The sequence below is a fragment of the Cynocephalus volans genome, chromosome 17, assembly GCF_027409185.1.
Source record: "Cynocephalus volans isolate mCynVol1 chromosome 17, mCynVol1.pri, whole genome shotgun sequence".
Taxonomy (NCBI): domain Eukaryota; kingdom Metazoa; phylum Chordata; class Mammalia; order Dermoptera; family Cynocephalidae; genus Cynocephalus; species Cynocephalus volans.
The window spans coordinates 10,036,816-10,057,154 of record NC_084476.1 but is presented as its reverse complement, the minus strand read 5'-3'; the positions used below and the strand labels follow the sequence as shown (position 1 = coordinate 10,057,154).

General features: G+C 46.6%; 1 protein-coding gene and 1 non-coding gene across 4 annotated transcripts; one reads left to right on the top strand and one right to left on the bottom strand.

Moving 5' to 3' along the window:
• The first annotated feature begins 5,977 nt into the window (after positions 1 to 5,977).
• On the top strand, positions 5,978 to 18,159 carry LOC134365411 (zinc finger protein 79-like). 3 transcript variants are annotated; one of them, XM_063081491.1, is made up of 5 exons: positions 5,979 to 6,573; positions 8,801 to 8,889; positions 12,026 to 12,095; positions 15,209 to 15,378; positions 15,511 to 18,159. In XM_063081491.1, the coding sequence occupies exons 1-5, from the start codon at positions 6,558 to 6,560 to the stop codon at positions 16,375 to 16,377; spliced, it is 1,212 nt and encodes a 403-aa protein (XP_062937561.1). In that variant the 5' UTR covers positions 5,979 to 6,557; the 3' UTR covers positions 16,378 to 18,159. The 3 variants fall into 3 exon arrangements, with proteins under 3 accessions (XP_062937560.1, XP_062937561.1, XP_062937562.1); XM_063081490.1 differs by having other exon boundaries at positions 5,978 to 6,573; positions 15,209 to 18,159; XM_063081492.1 differs by lacking the exons at positions 5,979 to 6,573; positions 12,026 to 12,095 and having other exon boundaries at positions 8,818 to 8,889; positions 15,209 to 18,159.
• Positions 18,160 to 19,181: 1,022 nt separating this feature from the next.
• LOC134366321 (small nucleolar RNA SNORA65) lies at positions 19,182 to 19,310 on the bottom strand. Its single transcript, XR_010022298.1, has one exon. It is a non-coding gene; the product is annotated as a small nucleolar RNA SNORA65 (small nucleolar RNA).
• Positions 19,311 to 20,339: the final 1,029 nt, after the last annotated feature.

Sequence of the window (20,339 nt, the reverse complement as noted above, 5' to 3'; positions counted from 1 at the left end):
GACTTTTGTCTCATACATGCGTTACCTAAACACTGTATATAATAATCAAATAGGAATCAAGATTTCTAACCTTCTACAACTCCACCTCTCTAAGCCTCAGTTTATTCATCTGTAAAACGGCCATATTGATGCTACCTCACTCGTGTGGTTTTTGTGAGGAAAAAAGGAGATAAATAAAGCACTTGGAATTAAAGAGGGTATGGAATAAACACTCAGTCAATGTTAGCTGTTCTTGCTGGTGAGGCTGTGCAGGGTGAGGGTGGGAGGGTGTGGTGAAGGTGGGGAGCTGCGTGCAAGGCCAGTGCAAGGCTCTACAGTGACTCATATGGCGACATTTGAATTCCTCTTTTTTCTTAAAAGATGACCTCTAAGGGGATCTTCACCCTTGACTTGGTTTTGTCACCACCACGCTCTCCCACGTGAGCTAACCAGCCATCCTTAGGAAGGTATCCAAACCCTTGGCCTTGGTGTTATCTGCACCACACTCTCCCAAAGGAGCCACAGGCCTGCCCTGGGACATTTGAATTTTTAAAACATGTTTTTCCTTATTCTCTATATCCTACCCTGCTTCCTCAGCATCTTCTACCGACACCACCTTCTGACTACTACCAGCACCCACTTATAGGTGCCAGTGACTTGTGGCTCTGCACACTTCTCAGAAGTTTCCTTAGTCTCCCTTGGAGCCTCCACATCAGAGGACATAATGCCTCAGGGATCAAGAGCCAGCCCTAGCTGACAGTCCTTTGTCTGCCGCAGAGGCCCACCCCATCAGGAATGGGGCCATGGAGGAGGGGCAGGATGAGACATCACCAGAGGTCAGGTGCAACAGAAGCTGTGTTTTACCCAGCCCTGGGTAGAAATCTGCTCTACCTACCCACAGACGCCCACTACCCCCATATTCCATCCCAACTCCAGACCAAAATAACTTCCAGGAGAATCCTGGCTCTGCAAAATGGAAACAAGGATTGCCCTACCGCCCCCCAGTGACCATGGGCGGAACTGCTAGCGCGGGCGCGCGAAGCACTCTGCTACCTCCCAGCGGCCGCGGGTGGGATCGCAGGACTGAGGAAGGAAACCTCCGCTCCCACCTTGTGGCCATCATGAGGTTAGCAACTCCTGGGCCTCTGGCCCTAGGCAGAATCACACTGGCTGAGGTGTGATGCTCTCTGCTCTTCCGTTGTGGTCTGAGCAGGATGACAATGCCTCTGGTCCCCACCAGGGTAAGGTGTGATTGCTGACCATGGCTCCAAAGCTCATCCACCTGCTGCACAAAGCAAGATCAGCAGAGGAACTGAGGCAGGACGTGGACTCCACGCCTCCTGCTTCTGCTTGGTTTCTGGCTGATTCCGCTCTTTTCCTCACAGACCACACTCCCACGAGCACAGATTACGGGCCTCAGACTCCAGTTGCCAACGTGCTGCTGAGACAACCACACATGACCTTGAGGGGGAACCCGGCTCATCCTAAGGGACGCTGGGGTTCGTTGGTGGTGTGGGTGTGGGCAGTGCCACCTCATGGGGGACCGGCTATCCCGAGTGTCAACAGAGCCTTCCTTGGTTAGGGGAGAGGCTGAGTAGGGTCTGGTCTGATTCTTCGGCTGCAGATGAGTCTCTCTGCCTCCATCCTGGTGTCCTGATGGCCCAGGCTGTGGGTGTCCATCCTGGGTCATTAGGATTCTAGCAGCACGCCAAAGGCCCTCTAGTGAAACACTCGCTCCACATGGGCTCTCACCGGGAGATGGAGGCACGGCTCCCCTGACACCAGATGAAATGACCAAGACCCTCCTTGGTCTTCAGGGAGCAAATCTAGGAGAAATGGCCCAATGGGAGGTCGGTCACCGCAGAGTGAGACAGGAAAGGCCCTGCAGATTTGCACAGAAGGGATCGTTGTGCCCTGAGCATCTGCATGAGGCTTTCATGAGAAGGCTTTGTGCCAAGCCTTGATGACAGAAGAAGGGCAGACCAGCACAGACCAGGAGGTCAGCACTCAAGGACAGGGAACAACATGCACACAGGTGTGACACAGTGGACTCCTTCTGTAGTTTGTGGACACTCAAGGCTCCTCCTCCCAGTGTTCTTGGTGGCTTCCCCTGGATTGGCCACTCTGCCACATTGCCGAGATGGCAGTGGGCATAACGTGGTGAGGTCGGCCATCGGTTGAACTCTGGTCATGAGGAAAGTGTAGGCCCAACTATTGCCTCAGCAACTAAGGTTGTCCTCAAAGACAAGCATATGGAGACAGGTAATTACAAATATCAGCCAAGATATGGAGGGGCAGGACCAGGGACACATGCCCTTGGGTCCTCCTTATCTCTGAGGCCCCGCCCCTCTTAGCTGAGGCAAAGACTGCACCTTTTCCTTGATTACAAAGGTCACATGCTGGGCAAGGACACTCGCTGTGCCTTCCTGATCACTCAGAAGAAAAAACGCAAACCTTGGGCTCTCGGGGTAGGGGATTGAAGAAGGAGTAATTATTATTATTATTTTTTTTGTCTTTTTTGTGACCGACACTCAGCCAGTGAGTGCACTGGCCAGTCCTATATAGGATCCGAACCCGCGGCGGGAGCGTCGCTGCGCTCCCAGCACCGCACTCTCCCGAGTGCGCCATGGGCTCGGCCCAAGGAGTAATTATTGAAATAGGCATTTGGAGCCCTCAGCAAGAGCCCAAAGAGAACCCATGACTGCCCTCAGGGGTCATTGTGCATTCATTCATTCACTCAGCTCTTGAGTACCTATGGTGTCCAGGCACTGTTCTAGGTATGGGTGATGCAGCAGCAACAGCACAACGTGTGCTCTAACGGAGCTTATGTTCTAAGGAGAGAGACAATCAGAAGTATCAAGCAAATGAGAATTTATGCAGATGTGCAAAGTGCCGAAAGGAAATAGTTACCGTGGGGGTGGCAATGGCTGTCACTATACAGGGTACTTAGTGAGGGCCCCTCCCCCAGGTGACATAGACTGAGACATTGGGAATGAGAAGCAGACAGCCAGTGAGTGCTGCTGGTTACAGCTCTGCAAGTGCAAAGGTACTGGGGCGGGAAGTTGGTGTTGCCTCCTTAAGCCATTATCAGCCAGTGTGGCTCTGAGGACAAGGAGAAAGGGCAGGAGCCTGGAGCGTGCTATGGAAGGAGCAGCCTCGTGGGTTCCTACAGCTCATTTTCCTCACAAGGCCATTTCCTCTGAGTTGGGGGTTTTCAAGCTAGCGTGCATCAGGATCACCTGGAAGGATTGTCAAGACAGAGACTGCTGAACCCTGCTCCCTGAACATCTGTTTGATGGGAGTGCAGTGGGACCCCAGAATTTCTTTTTCTGACAAGTTCTAATGGGATACCAAAGCTGCTGCTCCGGGGATCCCATATTGAGAGACAACACCGTAAGGGACTAGGATGCTGATTGGTCACACAGGCTGAGAGGCAAGACTAATAAGGAGAATCTCTTTTGAAATGAGGCCCAGAGAAGCTGGGCCGTGCCTCCAGTCACAGTAGGACAGAGTGAGGCCAGCCAGGGCCATGGCATTTCTGGCTACGTTTGGGAGGGGAGGATGGCACCTGCTCCTAGGTGCTCTCTGATGACCACCTGTGGTGCTGGCAGCTGTGGGGGAGGCAGCTGGTCCTCGCGTCCTTGGGGCTCACCTCTTCTCTGATCTTCCTTCTCAGGGCTCCTCAACAGAGGCGGCCAGACTGAGGGTCAGAATTGTCTCATGCGAGCCACCCAAAGGTCCCTCTCCATCCCGGGCTAGTTATATTTCTTCTCCTCAAGGCAGCAAGGCTGCTCTGACAAGCAACTCCTCTCTAGCCACTTCAGCCCAACTCCTCATCTCCGGCAACTGATTCAAGGATTCTCAAGATTGGACTACATCAATAACACAGGGAAACATGGCCACAGTAGTTTCAGGATTGAGTCTGTGACCATGTTTCCCAGTAATATTGATGTACTCCAATCTTGAGAAACTACTAATGGAGTAAGAGTAGAGTGGACCAGGCATCTCCGAACGATACAAAGATCACTCTGAATGCAGCTTTCTTGAGGCTTGGTGGATCTGGAATGCCCCTGCCACCCTCACAGCCAGCTGGGTCACAGATTCTTTGTGTCCACTCACTTGGGTGTGGTTCTGTAATCCCTGCAGTGGTCAGCAGAGAGCCCCCGCCCAAAGATGTCCACATCGTAATGCCTGGAATGCATGAATATTTAGGATACAAGGCAAAAGAGAATTAAGGTTGCAGATGAAACTAAAGTTGCTAATCATCTGACCTTAAAACAGAGATTCTCCTCAACTATCCAGGTAGGCACAGTGTAATCATGAAGGTCCTTGAAAGTGTAAGAGGGCAGCAGAAGAGAGAACCAGAGAGATGGCAGCATTGGAAGGACTCTGCCTGAACTTGCTAACTTTGAAGGTGGAGGAAGGGGCCACAAGTTAAGGAATGCAGGCGGCCTGAAAGTTGCAAAAGGCAAGAAAACAAATTCTTCCCTAGATCTTCCAGAAAGGATGAAGCAATGTGGACATCTTGATTTTAGCCCAGTGAGATCCATTTCACACTTCCGACCTCCAAACTGTAAGCCCCAAATTGCAGAAGCCCAGGGTTGACAAGGGCCTATCTCACAAGAGATTTGTGGGTGTGGCTTGTCTCGTGGAGTGAATCCCAGAAAGAGTCATCCTAGTGTACTTCAGAAACCTCATGGAAAGATTTATATAGTCATCTAATTCTCTCTTTCTGATGGAGTTTGGATGTGTTGTCCTCTCCCAAACTCATTTGGAAATTTGGTCCCCAATGTGACAGTGTTGAAAACTGATTGAGTCACGGGAATGAATCCCTCATGTATGGATTAGTGGTCTCCTTAGGTGGGGGGAGCAATGAGTGAGTTCTCGCTCTATTAGTTTCCGCGAGGGCTGGTTGTTTAACAGACCCTGGCACCTCCTCTCTCTTTCTCTTTTCCTTCCTCTCGCCATCTCGCCAAGTGATCTGCTTGCACCCACCGCCAGCTGCCTGCCACTTTCCACCATGAGTAGAAGCAGCCTGAGGCCCGTGCCAGATGCAGCTGTCCCAGAATCGTAAGCCAAATAAACCTCTTTTCCTTATAAATTACTCGATCTCAGGTATTTCTGTTACAGCAACACAAAACGGACTAAAACACTTTCCATGAACTTTTTAAAGTACCCTCATAGGACACACAAAGTTAAGGAAATTATACAGGCAAAAATGCCATCAGCTGTCATTGAAAGCCAGAGAGACAGAACAAAATGAAGAGAGGCCTTCGGACCCCCAGACTCCCTTCTCCTTCCCTGGTAACCCATTCAATTCTTCTTAACAAAATGCCTCTAAAACGCAGTTGGTCATCAAAAACTTGTTTGGGAAGTGTAGAGTTTAAAACAGGCATGGACTGGCCGGTTCGCTCAGAGGGTTAGCTCAGCGCGATGTCGATAATACCAAAGTTCAGGGTTCGGATCCCCGCACCGGTCAGTCACCAAACACTAAACAAAACAGGCTGGATGGGAAATTGCATCAGTGTCCTGGGAAAGCCACTGAAACATTCCCTGCCCGCAGCAGGGAAGCCCCGCAGGGGCAGGAGTCTCGAGTCTCCTCCAGGAACAGGGCTGGTCCAACACTAGGAGGAACGCTTCCACCCCTGAAGGTACAACCGCCGCTCCCGCCTGCTGACACTTTCACATTTTGAGGGTTCCAGGCCACCCACCCGTGGCTGCCCTGTTGAAACTGAGGCGCCCTTATTACTTTACTCTTGCCAAACGTTCAATACGGCTCAAGAGGGCCGACAAGGTGACTGGGGACAGGCCGTGAGCTGAAGGCCACGGAAGGAGAGAATCGCCGGCACCCGGGTCCGCGCACATGAAACCGCAAAGGAGAAACCGGCCGCCCAGAGCCAGCGTAGGTCTGCGCTTGCGCCAAAGCCGCCGTACCCAGGGTTCCTTGCGGCCAAGTCGCTTACTGTTGCAGAGGCCATTTCACCATTGGCATCTGGTGCACCGGAAAGACTTGTGCAACGAATAGGCATGATTCCGGGAGCAAGAACAGGCGGAAGCCTCTCTGGGAAGTCAGTCCCACGAGGGCGCACCACGAAACCGACTGCTGCAGAGTAAGAGGCTTTGGGAAGTAACAGGTCTTGGTGGAGGCGGAGCGGGGAAGAGGCATATGCGCATGTCCGGAAGTGGCGCCGTGCAGGCGCGTCCCCTTGGCGCCAGAGCCGGTTACTGGCGCGTGGCTGGGCTTGGGAGCGCAGTTCCTAGGGTCGCGCTGGCAGCCGGTTTCGGGTCGTTTTCTCGAAAAGTCTGTAGCGGCTTTTTCACCAGGGTTCTACTTGAGGTCAAGCTGAGGAGTGGCTGTTGGCTTGGGAGACGGAGCGGAAGAGCCAGCCGGGGAGGCCGGGCGCGAGCTCCCAGGGCCCAGCGGCGCAGGCTCAGACAGGGCCTCGGAGGAGAGAGGCCGGAGAAGGCGTCCTGCCCCGGATCTGTCAGAGCAGTTCTGCAAAACGGGGCTGGGGCTGCCGTGGAGCGACGGTGACGCCAGAGAACTGCTGGGAGGCGGTGGCGCCAGGTGGCACCCAATGCTGGAGCCAGGAGGTGAGGCGGAGTGTGGAGGGAGCCATTTGCGGGTGATCCGGCTTCTTGTTCCCGTTTGTCCACTAATGCTGCTGTTTCACTCGGGCCAGAAGTCCGGTTATGTTTTCCACAGGTGGTTGGGGACAGACAATCGTCATTTTGAGTAACGAACTCAGAGGTTTTTTTTTTTTTTTTTTTAAAGATGACCGGTAAGGGGATCTTAACCCTTGACTTGGTGTTGTCAGCACCACGCTCAGCCAGTGAGCGAACCGGCCATCCGTATATGGGATCCGAACCCGGGGCCTTGGTGTTATCAGCACCGCACTCTCCCGAGTGAGCCACGGGCCGGCCCACGAACTCAGAGGTTAAAAAAGGTTTGAAGACATCAGGCCTGGGTGATTACCACTTACCCCAGGATGCCTGATAGGCCGATGACGTTATAGAGTAGGGAGAAGCGGGCTCCTGGGGAGGAAAACGGGACGTACCCAGGGACTCCTCTGTCGCTTCTCTCCTTCCAGCCCTTCTTGAAGCAGTGAGAGATGCTCGGTAGCGCAGGAAAGCTTGCGGGTAGGCTGAGCCCGGTAGGACTGAAGTTGTGGAGGATAAGGGAGTTTGTATGCAGAAGGCCCCGATTGTTGTTAAAGCTGCGGGGGTACCTGCCAGGTCTCTTACTCTGGGTTTTCCTGGCAGGACAAAATAACACTAACTACTTTGTTTGCCTCTAAGAATTTTAATCATCAAATAAAATGATGTTTTTGAGAACCCGTTGAATGCAGTACAGAACAAAAGTGTACGGTGTTTTAACCACCAAGGTCGGTGCCATCCTCCCCTAGATCAAGGGGTTCCTGTATTTGGTCTTGCACTTGCAGAATGAGGAGTGCAGTTTCACATCCAGCATTTTCTGTTGTCTTCCCCAGAGACCTGGGAAAGCAGATTGGATGGTTATCATCCTCCCCATACTGCAAAGAAGAAAATAATGTACAATGGGATTAGGTATGACTCAGTACCAGAAGGTCTGTACTAAGACTAGTATCCAGATCTGTTTACTATTATTCAGATATAATTCACATACCATAACATATTACCCTTTAAAAGTGTACAATTGAGTGGATTTTATTATTCACACAGGGTTGTGCAACCATCACCACTATTTAACTCCAGAAATTTTTCATCACCCAGAAAAGAAACCCTATCCCCAAAATAGTCACTTTCCATTACCTCCTTCTACACAAGTTCCTGGAAACCACTGATCTACTTTTTGTCTCTGTATTTGCCTAAGACATTTCATTTCAGTACACTATAAAATATGCGACCTTTTGTGTCTGGGTTCTTTTACTTAGCAGAATGTTTTCAAAGTTCATCCATGTAATACCATGTATCAGTACTTCCTTATTTTTGTGGGGGAATGATATTCTCTCGTATGAATGTATCGTATTTTGTTTATCCATTCCTCAGTGAATGTTGTGTGGACATATGCTTTATTTTCTCGTGTGTATTCCTAGGAATGGAATGACTGTGTCATATAACTCTTTAACTTTTTGAGGAACTGCTGAATTGTTTTTAACCGTGGCTGCACCATTTTTGTACATTCTCACCAGCACCGTGTGAGGGCTCCAATCTCTCCACATCCTGGTCACCGTTTGGTATTTTCTATCCTTTTTATTGTAGTCATTTTAGTAGGTGTGACGTATTATCTCATTTTGGTTTTGACTTGCTTTTTCCTAATGACTGATGATGTTGCGTTTCATGTATTTATTGGCCATTTCTATATCCTCCTTGGAGAAATATCTATTACCTCTTCTTTTGATTAAGCAAATGTCTTAAATATGCAGAGCCACTTTCTCCAAAGAACTAAGTAATAGATAATATTTGTCAACTGTACACTTAAATGCTAGGCATTGTGCCACTGCTTTATCTGAATATCCGTATAACCTTCAGCCACCTCAGGAGATTATCATCCTCATTTTAGAGATGAGAAAAAAGAAACTTAGGGAGGTTACATGGTTTGCACACTGCTGGTGAGTGGTGGATCTTGCATACTTGAGAGTCTGTTACACTCTAGTGTCTCCCTGCTTCTGAGTGACCTGATGGAATTTCTGAGGTAGGAGTGAATGGGAAAATTTACATACGATTTGCAAGTCTCCCAGTTCAGCGCTAGTGTCCTTTGAACCCTTTCTTCATAGTGAGAGTTGGTGACTCGATAGGCTGCAAACTTCTATGTCTTATTGATTTCTTTCTCTTCCTCCAGTATCACCTTCTTGGGACTCTGCCCTTTCCCAAAACAAAGACTCAGGAGAAGAAGGAATCGATTCTAGTCTCTGCACAACTGGGCCCCAGGTAAGTTAGAAATTTATTCTAAGAGGCAACCTCTTTTATTCCTAATACTAATGGTAGGGTTGGTTTATGTGTCCCCACCCCCGCCCGCCCCCAGTTCACAAAAGTAATTAATGTTCATTTGAGGAAACCTGAAAAATATAGAAAACACGAAAAATTTAAAGTAACCCTTAATCCCACAAAGAGGTGGCACTTAACGTTTTGATTTGTATCCTTTCAGTGACGTTCTTCCTTTTCGGTATTTCCTCAAGGTGGGTTTCTCTGCTTTGTAAGCTTTTCGTTTCCACTTAGCAGAATTTGGTGAACATTTCCCCATTTCATTAAGAGCATTCTACCAAATCGTTTCTAATATATTCGACTGCATAGTCCTTCTGTGAGAGTAGCAACTGTCTTCCCTTCTTTCTTGACTAGGTAATGCTGTATTTATTTTCATGTTTTAAAACTTTGCTTTTGGGCCGGCTCTGTGCCTCACTCGGGAGACTGCGGCGCTGATAGCACAGAGGCCACATGTTCGGATCGTATATAGGGATGGCCGGTGCGCTCGCTGGCTGAGCATGGTGCAGACGACACCGAGCCAATGTTTGTGATCCCCTTAACGGTCAAAAAAAACCCCAAAACTTTGCTCTTGGATTTCTTCATGATTTCTACTCTTTTTTAATATATTTTTCTTTATTAATTTTTTGCTTCTGATTTCCTCAGATTTCTTTTAAAATTATTATTTTTTAACCGCTTGAGTTTAACCTGAATTTATTTTCTCCCTTCCTTGCTTATATTGAAAAGATTTTTTTCTTTTCTCTTTTTTTCTTTTTCTGGCAGCTGGCCGGTACAGGAATCTGAACCCTTGACCTTGGCGTTATGAGCAACAATGCTCCGAATTGAGCTGACCGGCCAGCCCCTACATTGAACGTTTTTAGCTGTTGATTGCATTTTTTTTTTTTTTTTTAACATTCCAAAATGATGATTTTGATTTCTTTGCCCGTTCAGCTGGTGTGTGCTTTATGAGGATGGAGTCCATGTCTCTTGTCAACAAAAAATGCTGGTACAGTCTGATGGCAGGATGTAGGGTTTGATAGCCCTCTCAACTCAACCTTCTTAAATTGCTTGGTTCTTCCATACCTTTATTTTTTTGTTTGTTTATTCATTTTGGTTTAATTCTGTCAGTCACTGAGTTATTTTAATATCTCTCAAAACTGAACTGTTTTAAATTTCTCCTTGTATTTCATACAGTTTTTCTTTTATGTGTTATATAATTTTTTATTATTTGGTTCACGACATTTATATCTTTATATTGGATTTTACTTTCTTAATTATTATAAAGTTACCCAATACTCTGGTTTCTCTTCAGATCGTATAAATCTTTTGCGTATTACTAAAGTTACCCAGATATTTTAAATATTCCATACTTATAAAAAAATGACCCTCTTTGTTCCATTTAGTGCATTTCTCAGGGTAAAGGATGCATTGGAAAGGCAGGTAAAATTAGAGGTTGGGAGACTAGTTCTGTTCTGGAAAATAATGCTGCATTACAGTAAGGCAGTGGCAGGCAAGTGTAAAGAAAGAGTTGAATTCTCATGATATTAGGAGGAAGAATCCATAGGGGTTGATAGGGGTGTGGGGGGGGGGCGCTGCAAGAAAGGAGAGGATAACACCCAGATTTCTACCTTGGCCAACTAGGTGCCATTCCCCGACCTAGGAATAGACAGGAACTGCAGGTAAATGCGGGTCTTCCTGTTGCATTTTGTTGTGTTGGAGGTTCCTGTGGAACCGGGTTAGGAGATAATTACTGTCTTTTGTTAATACTGTGGTGTAATCTCCTGATTAGTTTTTCTCTTGCCCACCTGGCTGCTCCCCCATCCCCCCCACCAGCACCTAGCAGAGGGTACATTGCATAGAGTAGGCCCCTATTTGTTATAAGAACAGCTGGGCTGCCACCTGCATGCCTTACTGTTCCCACTCTGACTCTCCTGAACTCCACTGTTTTTGCGTATTACAGAACATCTGCACTTGCCTGTCCTAAAGTCACCTTAAAGTCTGTGAGCCCAAAAACAAAAGTAGTTACTTAGCTGACATGGGCAGTTACCTTCTTCCAATGCTTCTTCTCTTTGTGATGACAGGACCATCTGTCTAGTCTTCCAGGCAGGAAACAGCTTTGATTCATCCTCAGATCGTCTTTCATAAAGCCAATTTCTGGCTGTGCATCTAGTCCCTCTATTTGAGCAGGATCCTCTCTCAACTTGTCACTGACACAGTTGGAGTTCTTAACCTTCTCTCCCACCACCATCTCAAGGCACATCTGTCCTCCACCGGCTCCTTGCCTAAGGGATAAAAGCACCATGTTTATCAAGTCATTTAAAGCTTTTTACATTCTGACTTCCACCTTTCTAGACCTTTCACCCCTCCACACCCCGACCCTTGTCTTGGACTGCCTGCCATTTCCTGAACATGTGAGGACTTTCTCACCTTCATGCTTTGGATATCCTTCCCTTGCCCTGTGTGGGGAACCTCCTCATTCAATGCCAGCTCAGTGATTGGCTTCTCTCTGTGGTCTTCCCTGGTTGTCCTTCCTCTCCCCTTTGGTTCTCCTAGCAACCAGTTCATCCGTCTCTTTCACACATACTGTTACATTTGGTTCTGTATATACCTGGCTGTCCTGCTGTACTAGGTGATAACCATGTTCACGGGAATACTTGTTAAATGTTTAAAAATTCAGCCTTCACATTTCTTTGATAATTTGCACCTGATTCTTCGCTGTATGAACTCACATTCTAATTTTTCTTTTTGGTATTGGCTCTTTTATGTTCCAAGCACCTGCTGTTTCTTGCCCAATTACTTCTCATGCACGCACACATTTTCTAACTATCTACACATAAATTCTACCATAATTATAAACGTGCAAAGACAAGAGACAGTGGGGGTTTTTTTGTTTGTTTGTTTTGTGTGTGTGTGTGTGTCAGAATCCATTATAGTATTAGGCACATAGAAAGCTATTGATATAATGGTTTTCTTCAACTACCCAGGGATGTAAATCCTTTCACAGATTGATTTCCAGCTTCCCCAAGGCTGCTAGTGTTACCGCCCCCTTCACCTCCAACCTAGATCCTGAGAACACTGGCAAGAAGGAATTTGCTTGTTGTTTCAGGGATCCACACCCTTCAGCAGCGTGACTGTACCTTTGACCAAGGATGGGTGGAGGAACCGGGTCCTACTGGGTAAGGAAACTGTTCCTTTAAGATTGAGAATCACGGGTTAGCCAGTTAACCCAGTTGGTTAGAGGTCGGTTTTATAACACGGAAGTCAAAGGTTCAGATCGCCTTACCATACAATTGAGGCGCCAAAAAAAACAAACAAACTGAGAATCAGCTCAATTCTGAAAATCTGGCACTTTCTTTCCAGTGTGTAGAGATCTCTTATTGCTGTGATGCGCCAGAGGGATAGCGTTTAGTCCTCCTTGTTCCCCAGTGGAAAGCCTCTGCATGGCTAGTCAACAAATAGGCAGTTTCCCTTTGCTTCCCCCAAGGCTACAGCTCTCCATTCTCTCCTTTCCCAGGAGGGCTGGGGCATCCCTCAGGTTAATTCCTCCATTGTTGCTTTGCCCCCCATGGATTTGTCACCCCACTTCCCCTGGGTGATGGAGCCACAAAGGATTACTCAAAGCCCATCTCTTCTGAGCAGTGAGAACCCCAGAAGTGGTTAACTTTCCCGGAACCCTCAAGGGAGAGGCATCCCTTCCTTGGGAAATTAACCCCAAATTGGAGTTCTCTTCCTGCATTTATTTTCCAGACCAGGAAGTTACGGGAAGAGAACATAGGTGCGGTTATAGTTTAACAATATAGGCTGGTCACATTCAGTGAAACAAGCCAGATGACATTCCAGTGAGGCAATTAAGTGATCCTATCAACAAAAGCTTCATCTTAGCAAACATTCCTTCACCGTCCAGCAATTTTCCAGTATCTTTACATTTCAATCAGTAACTAGTCTGTCCTTGAGCCAGCAATCTTGCCGTGCCACAAATCTTTCTCTTACACCAGTGACTTTATACCCTGAGGAAAATTTCCAGTCCTCCGCAAGGTCAATATTTGAAACCGCAAGGCTTTGGAAAACCAGGCCCTGTGAAGTACATTTGCTTTAAGAGTCCTCTACACTCCAAATTCAGTAAGTTCCCATCTTCTTAAGTAGGGTACTTTCTGGACTTAGCTTAGCTCCTTGGCTTAACCCCTCCTTGAAACTGTTTCTTTACTTTCTTGCAGAAAGGCTTTACTAAGACCATGGCACCATCTCTGTCTGTCTTATTTCTTGCTGTATCCTCTAATGCCTACACCAAATGAGTGCTCAATAAATATCTGTTGGAGCTGGCCAATCAGAGTGTGCTGTTATACCACCAAGGCACTAAGAGCAAGGGTTCACATCCTCTTACTGGCCAGAGCCAAAAAATATATATGTGTATTTGTTGGATGAATGAAAGGAACAACATAACTGGCTAGTTTTATCTGTCCTGAGTTCTGCACGGGTATTTATACTTAGGATGATCTCAAAAGCCTGTGTATTCCCCTTGAAGAGGAATTTCCATTTCCCAGCCTCTCGTGAACTGCAGTTTGAACAAGGAGAAGGTGCATGGCTGCTGGAGGGAGAAGACCTAAGTACTAGTCCAGGTAAATGGACAAGCACTAAGCCAGGGAAGGTCTTGGCAGCAAAAGCCCCTTTGACTCACAGTTTGTAACAACCCTAATTATTATCCCCATTTTACCCATGAGGAAATTAAGGTGAGCGACATTAATTCAGTGGTTCAAAGTCTCACAGCTAGAAAGTGGTGAGGCTGGGATTTGAAGCAAGGTCTGTCTAACTCCAAATCTCACTATTCCTCACGTCCTCCTCACAAGGTCTCATAGGGCTAGGAAATGTCCGGGGCATGTGAGATGTTATGGGCCAGTGGATGAATATCCTTCCTCACTGGTGGGGAATGAGAGTCATCTTTGCTGGCCTGACACATTCCCTGCTTGGGGTTCACCTCATTGAGGATCTTAGGTGACGGACCTTACCCACACTATCACCTGTGATAGCTCCTTCTGCCACCACATCTGGCCCTTAATTGGAATCTGCTGCCTGTTTCACCTCTTTGTGGCCATGCCAGAATTTTCTAAAGGGCTGATACTAACAAACGAAAAATGGAAGAAAGGGAAACCATAGCTTCTGGTCTCTCTTGCTACCCATCTAAGGCTGCTCCCTCCTGCAGGGGAATTATGGCCATGGTAGGCATTTGGATTGTATTACAACTAGGAAAATGAGAACCCATTGGAGAGTTTGAAGCAGGGAAGGAACGATATCTGTGTTTGAAAAGAATTCAGCAGATGTATGGAGTATTCTCATGGAGACTTTGAGGAGTCAGAAGTAGAAGCAGGTAGGCGGTGGCTGTTGCAGACATTCCAGTGAGAGATGATGGTGGCTTGCTAAGAAGAGGGACTCAGGATATAATTTGGTGTTAAAACCAACAGGACTCACTAGTGGATTGGATTTGGTGTGTAGGGAAATGGAACATTAAGGCTGACCCTAGTGTTTTACAGGTGGGCGAATGGGAAGACTGACAAAGATGCTGGCTTGCAAGGGAATATCAGGGGCTCTGTTTTGGGCATTACACTCAGGGGAGATGTGGGCTGAGAGATGGGAATTCGTAATGGTCACTTGGGCTTCTGAATTGCCCCTTTCTCCCAATGTTTTTCTTGTCACTTTTCCTCTCTTTTCTTTTTTTACTTAGGTAGATGGTCTATTTTTAACAGCTGTCAAACCCATGTATGATTGAATACAAGGTTACATAGGGACACCCTCAATCTGAGTGGAGGGCCTATGTGCTCTCAGTAGATTGGTCTCGTGCAATTTAGAGGGAAACCTGCTTTTAATGCTTAGGACCATTCTGGGTCCTTTATGTGTCTTAACTCATTTAATCCTTACAGTAGTTCTGAAAGGGAGCTGCTTTCACACATGATAAATCCAAGACACAGAAAGATTAAAGAATTTGCCCAAAGTCACACAGCCAATGAGAGGTGAGCCAAGACATAACCCCAACCAGTCTGTGTCCAGATTCTCTATGAAATTCACAAAAGGAGTACCTAGAACTAACCCTGCTCCTCTCTCCTATCAGAAATAGGGCAGCTAACACCTGAATGTCTCTGAAAAACCGTCTTGGTCTAAACCACCTTGGCTCTAAATTTCATGATTTAGAACAGAAATGTTCTGGTGAAACAGGTGAAACTGTGTAAGAGCTTGGCCAAACTCCTTCAGCATTTCTTCCACCAAGGCAATACAGGACTATTGCTTTCCTCTTTTTCAGACTGGAAGATTGTATCTCAGTCACCACCCCAGCAAACCATTTCTGAAGAATCATTTCCAGACACGAGTATAGAGATGGCCCCTGGAGAGTCAGAGCACAGAAAGGGTGAACTTGGGAAGAGCTTCAGTCTGAGACCAGTCCTTTCACTACAGCAGACAGTTCCTAAAGAAGTGAGTCCTCACGAACGTGAAACACACTCTAAGAGATTTAAGAATTCACAAGTAATTAAGCCTCACAGAGTGAGACCGTACACATGTAATGAGTTTGGCAAAGCCTTCAGCTACTGTTCTTCCCTTTCTCAGAAGCAGAAGAGCCACACTGGGGAGAAACCCTATGAGTGCAGTGAGTGTGGGAAGGCCTTCAGGCAGAACTCCTCTCTTCTTCAGCACCAGAGGATCCACACAGGAGAGAAGCCTTACAAATGCAGTGAATGTGGAAGAGCCTTCAGCCAGAACGCAAACCTCAAAAAACACCAGCGAACCCACACTGGAGAAAAGCCCTACAAATGCAGTGAGTGTGACAAAGCCTTCAGCGACTCTTCAGGCCTTGTTCAGCATCAGCGAATTCATAGTGGAGAGAAACCCTATGAATGCAGCGACTGTGGGAAGACCTTCCGTCACACTGCTAGCCTCACAAACCACCAGCGCACTCACACCGGGGAGAAGCCTTACAAGTGCAGTGAGTGTGGGAAAGCCTTCAGTTACTATACAGTATTCATTCAGCACCAGAGGATTCACACAGGGGAGAAACCCTACAAATGTAGCACATGTGGGAAGGCCTTCACTCACAGTACACACCTCACAGACCATCAGAGGACTCATACGGGAGAGAAACCCTACAAGTGCAGTCAGTGTGGGAAGGCCTTCAGCCAGAGTATACATCTTGAAAGCCACCAGAAGACCCACAGTGGGGAGAAGCCATACAAATGTAATGAATGTGGGAAATTCTTCAAGAAGACCTCAGCCCTCATCCAACATCACATAATTCACACTGGAGAAAAGCCCTACGAGTGTAATGAGTGTGGAAAAGCTTTTAACCAGGGTTCATCCCTTAGTCGGCATCAGAGGATTCACACTGGTGTGAAACCCTATGAATGCACTGAGTGTGGAAAGGCCTTCAAGTGTAGGTCAGCTTTCATTAGACATCAGAGACTCCATGCTGGAGAATAGCTGGGAACACAGTAGGTGGAGAATGCCCCAGATGTACCAACTCATAACTCAACATCTAAGTCAGGGCAGGTGGATGGGGCTCCCAGAGAAATGCTGAGGGCTTGAAAGCATCTGGGGATGACATTTGACTTTCATAGTCTGCAGTGCACAGCCACATGCCAAAGCTCCTATAATAAATACTTGGTCACTATTTTCACCTTGCATGGGGAAGCTCAAGAGCTCTCTAACATTTTCATTCGGTTAGCATCAAAGAATCTACAGAGTCCAACCGTCAACTCAAATTTCACTCAGTTTTAGAGATTTACCTTTATCCAGAAAGTGGGCCTGAACACTTTATGTGGCACGCACTCCAAAAGCCTTGGTTTATTAGGGATAAGTGATTAAATCAATCAGTGAAGAACTTGGTTCTTTACATGAAGGTCAGGTATTTTTCCCAGTGTTTGTAATTTCTCCCTGAAGTAATGAGAACTGCAAAAGAACAAAGAGCATTGGCGAGAAATAACTAGTTGAGAAATATTAAGGTATCCAGTTTGTGGGAGTAAGTGCAGGTGAGGAAAAAGATTCTAGGGCCAACTATTAAGTACTAGAATCTCCTTGGAGAGGAAATACTTCTTAATGCTGGAAAGATAGGAAAATACACAAAAGCACCATAAGGTGCGATGTCCTCTTGTGAACTCTTACAGAGAAAGCGGACCCGGAGAATAGTGGGACTGAGAATAGAGGATGCTGCTAATGAAGTCCATCAGCAAGAGGTACATCCCACTCTATGGGGCCTCAACAGGAAGGGCCACTAGAGTGACAAGATTTGAGACAGCCATGCTTCGGTTGGAGGCAGGTCAAAGATTGCACCTAATTCAAATTCTTCCTGGTGGAAAGTACGTTTCCTTTAGGAGATGCAGATTTTCACCATAGGCCGTTTCTTCTCCATCATTGTAGTTTAAACATTGTTCTCACACCCAGTTGGTGTGGTCTCATCTCAGGGTTTTGGCTAGCCAACCGTTGAATATTGGAGACAGGCTCCCAATGAGTGGCCTTCAGTGTAAGGGAAGCTGCCTTAGCTTGGTTTCCTTGGTCCCTGTTCCTTTTTTTTTTTGTCTTTTTGTGACCGGTAAGGGGAATGCAACCCTTGGCTTAGTGTCGCCCGCACCGTGCTCAGCCAGTGAGCGCACCGGCCATCCCCACATAGGATCCAAACCCGCGGCGGGAGCGCTGCTGTGCACCCAAGCACCACACTCTCCCAAGTGCGCCAGGGGGCCGGCCCGGAAATCAAGTTCTAAAGGCAATCATTTCCACCTCCTTTTAGTCTGGTACCCACAAGCATTTCCAGGTAGTGTTTCAGGCTGCTGAGGTGTAGTCTCTTCCCAATACCAAAGTGCGTTGAGGGTCATCAAAAAGTGAAAGGGACTGATAAGCACAGACACTAGAAAGGTGGGTAGAACAAGTGAGATCTGGAAAACAGGTGACACAGGTACATTAGAAAATAGTCTCTACTGGGATAAAGTCTAGAGAAAAACCTGTGAACCAGTTAGCAGAGGTAGGCTAGTTCCTGCAGCAGACCTGAGCCTCACTTTCACGTGACCCAGGGATTAGTATCAAAGGATAATCATCAGGTGTCTTTGATATGTCAGTGATATTGAATGTTAGCATCCCCCACCATAGATGAAATTCACCTGAGATAGAAAGCTATTTTCCCGTGTTCGTGCTCATCTACAGGTTTTCTTTCTTGCCAATAACATTTTTCCTATGAAGAGATCCATAAAGAGTGTACAGTGTGTTCCTTTCTAGGTGTCTTCTGAGTTTTTCCCATTCAGGGCAGAATATGTTACGAGAGCTTATTACCTAGACTGCTACTTCACACGTTTTACCACTGATACCCCCCCCACCCACAAAGGACCTAGCTCCCCCTCAAGGAAGATGCCACACAGAAAAGGCCACGGGTAGTCAAAGGATCCTTTATTAAAATATTTTCCTTTGTATTTCTTAACTCTTTGGGGAAGAAAAACCTCTATCAGTAAAAGGAGTTTGAAAAAAAAAGATTATCTCCCAACCCTACCCACTGTCCATTTCTAGAACTTTCCAGGTTACCTCCATGAACACATTAGCTGCTCCTCCCCCAGCTGTCACCCCTATTATAACCAAATGACACTGATGCAGAAGTCACTTACAGCTGGGCATTCCACTACGCCACTGTTGATGTCATCTATGATGTCCTGAGGGTAGAGGCCATCAACATTGCAGCCCACAGACTGGGCAGTCCCCAGGATCTCTTTAATGGTTCCTGTCATTAAAAAATGGCATCAGAGCAGCTCCCCTTCCCTCACAATCCTCAGATATGGGGGCAGATACTTTTGAATGTCACAGCAGGCAAGGAAGCAGTGATATTCCTATAGCTCTAAAATTAAAAATTTACATTCCGTCTAGTTACATAAACCATGAATGCAAAGGTCCACATGGATCCCCTGCTGCCCAGATTAAACATATCCAGCTCAAGATCATTCTTTAAAATCCAGAAAATACTGCAGCACTCCCAATCTTGGGTCTTACTGAGTCCCATTTCAGTGAGAAGATTGTTACCCACTCAGTGAAAGCACATGAAATTCCAGTTAAGGTGGTTACATGTCCTGCTCTTACCAGAGTTCTCTGGCTAATGATCTGTGCCGCATCTGTCGGGCAATATTGACGATCTCATTGGACGTAATATTTCCATTGTGTTTAACTGCGGGAGGTGGGGAGAAGACAGCAAAAACTTTGTTACAATCTGAGGCCTGAGCAGCCCTCATAATGTTCCCCTTCACCTGTTTCTAGGTTGTTCCCATGCTTTCGGCACAGAGTCATCCACAGGAAGAAGAACCCTGTTTCCTAAGCTGGGGTTAGTGTCAGCTCACCACTGGATTGCATCAGCCAACAGAAAACTGGTCAGGTGCAGTGGCGGGTGGCTAAGGGCAAAACAAAATCTTTATCTGACATGGAAGGGATAGATGTTATGTTTTATTTATTTTTATTTTTTTTAAGATTATAACTAAAAATACAAATACCCTTTAATGATTTAATTCACAGATCAAGACTCTCCTTGAATTGCCAAGATAGGTTGAAGTGCCACTTTTCTTTACAATGTCCCCTTTGCTCGTTTTTGTGATGGAACTTACCACATAGACTTCCAATTATTTATTGGCTGCTGATGCAAGGATAGTATCAGGCACAGAGAGAAGTTAGAGCTCCATTTGGTTCACTTGAGCTATAAAGCTTTGAATTACTTTGTGCCCAGCAATCTTAGGACACATTAATAGAAACTAAACCCGTGTCCTGGGGAATATAAATTTGGTCACTCAGTGTCCATCCCAGACTGAGGTTAGTCATGCTGTTGTTTTCTCCTGACATTTTTTTTTTTTTTTCTGGGTTTACAGTTTAATTAAATAGTTATCTTAGGTGGGAGTGAGGATTATCATGGCGATTTTTGTATTTTTCTTTATAACGTCCATATTCATTTTTTTTTTTTAAATTTTATTATGTCCATATGCATTGTGGCTGATTATTGTAGCCCATCACCAAAACCTCCCTCCCTCCTCCCTCCCCCCTTGTTATGTTTTAAAGATGACGAGCGAGCTCACGTTACTGGGCTTAGTTTAGCTGTCCAGTGTATTGGCAGCTGTGACTGGTCTCCTGACTACACGTCACTGTTCTCTGTTACTTTCCCTGTCTACTGCCTTTTCCCTCCTACATGCACTGCGAGTGACACCTGCCCCACACAGGGACTGGAGAAAGCACATGACAGTGCCTGGTCTAACGGCCCTAACCAAATCACCACCCAATCCCTATGCCAACCCCTTGTTTCATTAAAGGGAAAACACGCAGCCACTGGGCATACAACGTCAATCACAAAACACGACTACGAATTCGGGAAAAAGGGCAACTCACTGTTTTTTTGTTTCTTTCTATCTCTTGGTGGTTCCTTGAGGGCTTTG